We start from the raw sequence: 7,024 nt of genomic DNA on the forward strand, positions 1-7,024 counted from the left end.
GTACTAGAACGAGTTAGATTCGTGCCACGTCCCCTAAGTCATGGCGCAAATCTTGGAATATGATGGTACTATTCCGTACTAGGCGGTTAGACAACTGTACCAAGAATATTCCTTATTTAAGGCTCCCATATTATATAAAGGGGACCCCAATCATTTGTATGATCATCTTATCATCACTGAGAAAAGAATATACTCTCTACATTTTCATCTAATGTTCATCAGCATTGTCCTTTAGCTCAATTGTTCTTACTTTAATTTTCCTATTTAATTGTTCTTACTAATCTAAGCCACCTCGAGGTCACTGCTGTTAAATAACGTTAGTTTGATTCACTTCTAGCTTTCATTTCTACTTCTTATTTCTTGATGATTAATTGGTATTGAACTAAATCACATATCTTTAAAACCACTAATCAAGTTTAATTACTCGTATTTTCGAGGTAAACAGTTTGGGCCCTGGGCCCACCGTAGAGCTAAAATTAATAGTGATTATTTCTTTACTAATTCTCATTACACATGTTATCTTTACGTTTTTTCTTGTCAAGATTCTTTGATTCTCAAGCTTAAACATGTCTAGCACACAGAACATGCATGTTCATGACAATGAAGGTCTTGGGGAAACAACAACGTAGGAGTCGGTGTACCACTGATAAACTCAGGGGAAGTGCCAAATGTGGAACCTGTTGATGTTAGTTCGCACATTGCTTTGAATCTAGATCTAGGCGCGGACCCCAAATAAAATATACACAGGGAAGCCCGATCCGGTGACCAAAGAACACGAGGAATGGGAGATGGGGGAGTCAGCCTCCAAGTGATATTTGAGATGCTGCAAGCTCAGCAAATCGACATCGCTCTACTTCAGAGTCAGAATAGAACTCCAAATACGGTCGAACCAGTGAATACTCGGCGTGCTGAACCAGCCCTAGAAAGGCCCGATGAAAGCAACTCGGGGACTGACCCCACAATTATGAAAATGCTCGAGGAATTAACCAAGAGGATCGAGTCTGGAGAAAAGAAAATTGAAGAAAATGATAAGAAAGTGGAAACTTATAACTCCCGGGTAGACCAGATACTGGGGGCACCTCCCGTTTTGAAAGGTCTAGATGCCAAAACATTCGTACAAAAACCATTTCCCCTGAGCGCGACTCTGATGCCCATTCCCAAGAAGTTTCATATGCCCAATATACCCAAATATAATGGCACAACCGACCCTAACAAGCATATAACTTCATACACTTGTGGGATCAAAGGAAATGACTTTAATGACGATGAAATCGAGTTTGTTTTGTTGAAAATATTCAGGGAAAAACTATCAAAAGGAGCCATAATTTGGTATCACAACTTAGCTCCTAACTCTATCGATTCATTCTCTATGTTAGCAGATGCCTTCATAAAAGCACACGCTGGGGCCATAAAGGTGGCCACAAGAAAATCAAACATCTTCAAGATAAAACAAAGGAATGACGAGATGCTAAGAGAGTTCGTGTCCTGGTTTCAGATGGAAAGAATGGAGTTACCACCAGTCTCTGACGACTGGGCAGTACAGGCCTTTATGTAGGGTCTGAATGAAAGGAGCTCAATTGCATCTCGACAGTTGAAGCAGAACTTGATCGAATATCTAGCTGTGACATGGTCAGATGTGCACAATCGTTATCAATCAAAGATCAGGGTCAAGGACGACTTTGTGAGCCCCCTTGGATTCAGTTTATCCTAACATATTCGTAGCCAAGCCCCTGATAGATACAGACCGGGAATCAAGATTCAACAAAGAACAGTATCAGCCATATGCCGATCGAATGAATAGTGGCCCGAGCCACAACACTCCTCGGAGTGATCGGAGAAACGATCGAGGTCAAAGTTCTCGGGGACTCATGAGTAAGAGCGGGTTCGATAAGCACACCGACCCCACCGAGGTGCCTCTATTATCAGAATACAACTTCAGCATAGATGCATCAGGGACCGTCTCAGCTATTGGGAGAATCAAAGATACCAAGTGGCCTAAGCCAATACAAACCGATCCTTCTCAAAGGAACCCAAACTTGATGTGCAAGTATCATGGCACACATGGTCATAGAATAGAAGATTGCCGGCGTCTAAGGGAAGAAGTGACTCGTTTGTTCAACGAGGGCCACCTTCGAGAATTTCTAAGTGATCGGGCTAAAAATCACTTCAGGGAGAGAGATGCAAGAAAAAATGAACAAGAAGAACCACAACATGTAATCCACATGATCATTGGCGGAGTCGATGTCGCTCTACAACCTGTGTTCAAGCGCACCAAAGTACCAATCGCCAGAGAAAAATGGACTAAGAGCTATGTGCCAGAGGACGTCTTATCATTCTATGACGTGGAAGCAGAAGGCATATCTCAGCCTCACAACGAAGCCCTGGTAATATCTATCCTTTTGAATAACATTCAAGTTAAACGTGTTTTGGTGGATCTAGGTAGCTCAACAAACATAATCAGATCGAGGGTCGTGGAACAACACGGCCTACAAGATCAGATTATACCTGCATCCTGGGTCCTGAACGGCTTCAACATGGAAAGCGAAATGACAAAGGGAGAAATTATCTTGCCAGTAAACATATCCAGGACCATACAAGATACAAAGTTCCATGTCATTGAAGGTCATATGAGGTATAACGCGCTCCTCGGGAGAACATGGATACACAACATGAATGCAGTGCCTTCAACTCTTTACCAACTGATGAAGTTACCAACAGAGGAAGGAGTGATAACAGTCTACAGAGAGCAACATGTTGCAAAGGAGATGTTTGCGATCGAGGACATGGTGCTGACATCGGAGCCTTCGACCTCGGAAAACTCGAGCATTAGAGGTAAATAGGAGGCCAAATAGCAATTACCTCATCTAGCCTCAATGGAATCGGAGCAACAGGTAATCGAAGACGAAGATGAGGATTTCCTTACTCCCCGAACCTTCGTCATTCTCGAAGAATCAGATGCTATTAAATCAACTATCCAGGAGCTAGTGAAGGTCATTTTAATCTAATACATGCCTGAGAAAAAGGTATAACTAGGAATGGGATTGACTCCCAAGCTCAGGAAAAAACTCGTTCAATTTCTTATCGATAATATGGATTTCTTTTCTTGGTCCCACTTAGATATGACAGGAATTACACCGGAGATCACCACGCATAGGCTAAGCACCGATCCCAAGTTCAAACCGGTGAAGCAAAAATGGAGGCCTCAGTCCGAGGTAAAACATGCTTTCATAAAGTACGAGGTAACCAAACTCCTTAAAATAGGATCTATTCGAGAGTTAAAGTACCCCGAGTGGCTAGCCAACGTAGTTGTAGTTCCTAAAAAAGGAAACAAAGTTAGAATGTGCGTAGATTATGAGGACTTGAACAAAGCATGTCCGAAAGATTCTTTCCCACTGCCCAACATCGATTGTATGATCGATGCCACGTCCGGCCACGAGATCCTAACTTTTCTCGATGCCTACTCTCGGTACAATCAGATTCAGATGAATCTGGGGACCAGGAAAAGACTTTATTTATTACAAAAATTGGGACTTATTGCTATAATGTTATGCCATTTGGGCTAAAAATGCAGGAGCAAAATACCAATGCCTAGTTAATAAAATGTTTGAAGAACAAATAAGTAAAACTATGGAAGTCTACATTGATGATAGGTTTGTTAAGTCCTTGCGCGCAGAGGACCATTTGACTCATTTGTAGGAAACATTCAAAATCTTGAGAAAATACAACATGAAGCTCAACCCGAAAAAATGTGCCTTCAGAGTCGGCTCGGGTAAGTTCCTCGGCTTCATGGTATCGAATAGGGGCATTGAAATTAACCCCGATAAGATCAAGGCCATCGAGGACATCATGCCCGTAGATAGTGTGAAGGTCGTGCAAAGGTTAACAGGCCGAATAGCTACTCTAGGTCGATTCATTTCGAGGTCATCAGATCGGAGTCACCGTTTCTTTTCCTTGCTCAAAAAGAAAAAGGATTTCGCATGTACCCCAGAATGTCAACAACCCTTAAAAGAATTAAAGCGATATCTATCGATCCCACCTTTTCTTCACACCCCGAAGGTAGATGAAAAACTTTATCTATACTTGGTAGTGTTTGATATAGCAGTAAGTGGATTACTAGTTCGAGAAGAACATAGTACACAATTCCATGTTTATTACGTAAGCTGAACTCTGGGAGATGCTGAAACTAGGTACCCTCATTTAGAAAAATTAGCACTTGCATTGATAAGCACATCTAAAAAGTTAAACCCATATTTTCAATGCCATCCTCTATGTGTATTAACCATGTACCCCCTTCGTAATGTTTTGCATAAGCCCAAGCTATCGGGTCGATTGGCCAAATGGGCCATCGAGCTTAGCGGGTACAATATCAAATATCAACCCCGAATGCCCATCAAGTCTCAAATCCTAGCTGATTTCGTAGCTGATTTTATGCCAACCCCGGTGCACTTGCTAATCTGGCATATTCGGTCAAAGAAGATGATATCGTCTCGGGGACTATCGTCCAACTATCAAGGTATATGGTTGAAGAGGGTCAGGCCGAGATAAATTCAACAAATTTAACATGGGACTAGAGGAAAAAGTATATAGACTATTTAAAGAGTGGAAAACTCCCATCGGACGACAAAGAATCGAAGGATAAGTTTATTACCAACGGCCCCAAGTAAAGATAAGTTTATTTTATTTATGACTGATTATTTTACTAAGTGGGTGGAAGCACAGGCCTTCGAGAATGTCCGAGAAAAGGAAGTTATTGACTTTAGAAAAATACCGTAACATGATCACAATACGCCAAAAAGAGGGGTGAATCTGACAGAGGGTGACTTCTTATATTTTGCAGAAGTCGATCACCACCTGATCGACGGGACCCAGCGTGAAGGGGTAAGTGTAAACACTTAAAAACCCCTCCACGTGGGTAGTAATATTTTCCTTAGGGCTCGTGATCTGAATCACAATCCTTCTTCATATCCTTGATGAGATTTTTCGATATCAAGCTATTATATCGAGATGCATGCTCGCATCGGCCTAGGACGTTGGGGGATTTTCAATACTAAAGTCTTTCTTAATTATACAAGGGCCGAGGATGATTTCCTCAAGAGTTGGCGGCACCACCGGTTTGGCCAGCCGGGAAGTGAAAGAAGACAATGCTTTATCCTTTTTAGGGACCGTTTTGGATGTTTTATCATTGATTGTAAGCCAAAGAATATGGGTTGCACAGGGATGTGGTGTTTCTTACAAGAGCTTGGCATTTTCCGGTGCTTAAAAAGGCGATAGAAATGGGTGATTAAAGAAAGAGATGAAGATGGAAAAGATGTAAAGAAAGAGTAAAGTTCTTTACTCAGAGGAATCGCCTCATATTTATAGAAGGGCAACGACGGTTCGGCGGTGCTAGTGACCGACCAATACTAGCATGCATTCAATGTTTCGGGGAAGTGGACCGATGGGACGTTTCGGTCACTTCGAACGCCTGCATCACAAAAATGACATCATCACTAAAGACTTCAGGAAAATGAGGATAAAAAATATTTCTTATCATCTTACTCTAAGAAACGCGGGGATTATCCGTATACGATCAAAATTGTATGCCTCCGACTTATAGGCTAGACGGCCCGTCCTGAGTTCGGGTTCGGGTAAGACCAAGTTTGAGCTCGAGGGACTAGACCCGAGTTCGAAGGCGAACCACGATGCATACCGGGGTCGAGTGTGTTTGACCCCGAAATAGTACCGTTGTGAATCTGTACTAGAACGAGTTAGATTCCCGCCATGTCCCCTAAGTCATGGCGCAAAATTCCGGAATATGATTGTACTATTCCGTATTAGGCGGTTAGACACCTGTACCAAGAATATTCCTTACTGTAAATAGAAATATTCCTTATTTAGGGCTCCCCTATTATATAAAGGGGACCCCAATCATTTGTAAGATCATCTTATCATCATTGAGAAATGAATATACTTTCTACCTTTTCGCCTACTGTTCATCAACATTGTCCTTTAGCTCTATTGTTCTTACTTTAATTTCCTATGTAATTGATCTTAGTGCTCTAAGCTACCTCGTCACTGTTGTTAAGTAACATTGGTTTGATTCACGTCTAGCTTTCATTTCTACTTCATATTTCTTGATTATTAATTGGTATTGAACTAAATCACATATTTTTAAAATCACTAATCATATTTAATTGTTACTCGTATTTTCGAGATAAAAAATACTGGCCCACAAATGAATCGCCCATTTGTCAATTAAAGCAACATATATATATATATATATATATATATATATATATATATAGAACTTATTTTATTAAGTCATTATAAAATATTTATCTCTAATTGGTCCTTTCAATACATACAAAATGTAGTAGCACAAAAACTCGAAATTATACCTCCCATAATCAAAAGATAAATTAATTGTAATCTTGTGCTACAATCATTCCGATGGCTTGTTCAATTCCTTAATTATTTGATTGTGAACATAATCTTTGTATGTTATAAGGATAAGGATTGATAATTTAATCATTTATAAGTTAAACTATATACACAAAATCACCTATTATATAAGTAAAAGACACATAATCTATTCAAATATTTACTAGAATTGAATAAACAATTGTTTCATATATATAATATATATATACTATTACCCAAACACATGGTTAATGGAGTAGTATATATTCCAACAAACGGAATACCGCATATCCGTCCAGCGGCCATAGCAGTAACCGTTGATATGGAGACCGCTGGCGCCATTCAAAAATCTCTAAAGGTGAAGGATATTGAAATGTTTGGAATTTTGTTAATATTCTTAAAAGGTGCTTTTAATGTCAAATTACGTAAAAGGATAATATAAAGATTCATTTTATAATTAGTATTATTTAAGCAGGAAAATTTAAATATTTTTTCTGAAAGACTTTAGTTAAGTATTTATTTTGATTTTGTTAACATTTAAAACATAGAATAAAAATAGATATTTAGGCTTTAATCTATATATTATTATAAAAGTGGGAAGCCCTTTACTTAAAAGTTGAATTAC

General features: G+C 39.6%; 2 protein-coding genes across 2 annotated transcripts; both read left to right on the plus strand.

Annotated features, from left to right (window-relative positions):
• Positions 1-781: 781 nt before the first annotated feature.
• On the plus strand, positions 782-1,555 carry LOC138879425 (uncharacterized). Its single transcript, XM_070159033.1, has one exon. The coding sequence runs from the start codon at positions 782-784 to the stop codon at positions 1,553-1,555; it is 774 nt and encodes a 257-aa protein (XP_070015134.1).
• Positions 1,556-1,868: 313 nt separating this feature from the next.
• Positions 1,869-2,840, plus strand: LOC138879426 (uncharacterized). The gene has a single exon (XM_070159034.1). The coding sequence runs from the start codon at positions 1,869-1,871 to the stop codon at positions 2,838-2,840; it is 972 nt and encodes a 323-aa protein (XP_070015135.1).
• The last annotated feature ends 4,184 nt before the right edge of the window (positions 2,841-7,024 follow it).

Source organism: Nicotiana sylvestris, chromosome 10, assembly GCF_000393655.2.
Source record: "Nicotiana sylvestris chromosome 10, ASM39365v2, whole genome shotgun sequence".
Classification (NCBI taxonomy): domain Eukaryota; kingdom Viridiplantae; phylum Streptophyta; class Magnoliopsida; order Solanales; family Solanaceae; genus Nicotiana; species Nicotiana sylvestris.

Bases quoted from the DNA above. Each gene is read 5' to 3' on its own strand.
- LOC138879425 (XM_070159033.1), top strand. From the start codon at position 782: ATGGGAGATGGGGGAGTCAGCCTCCAAGTGATATTTGAGATGCTGCAA.
- LOC138879426 (XM_070159034.1), top strand. From the start codon at position 1,869: ATGAGTAAGAGCGGGTTCGATAAGCACACCGACCCCACCGAGGTGCCT.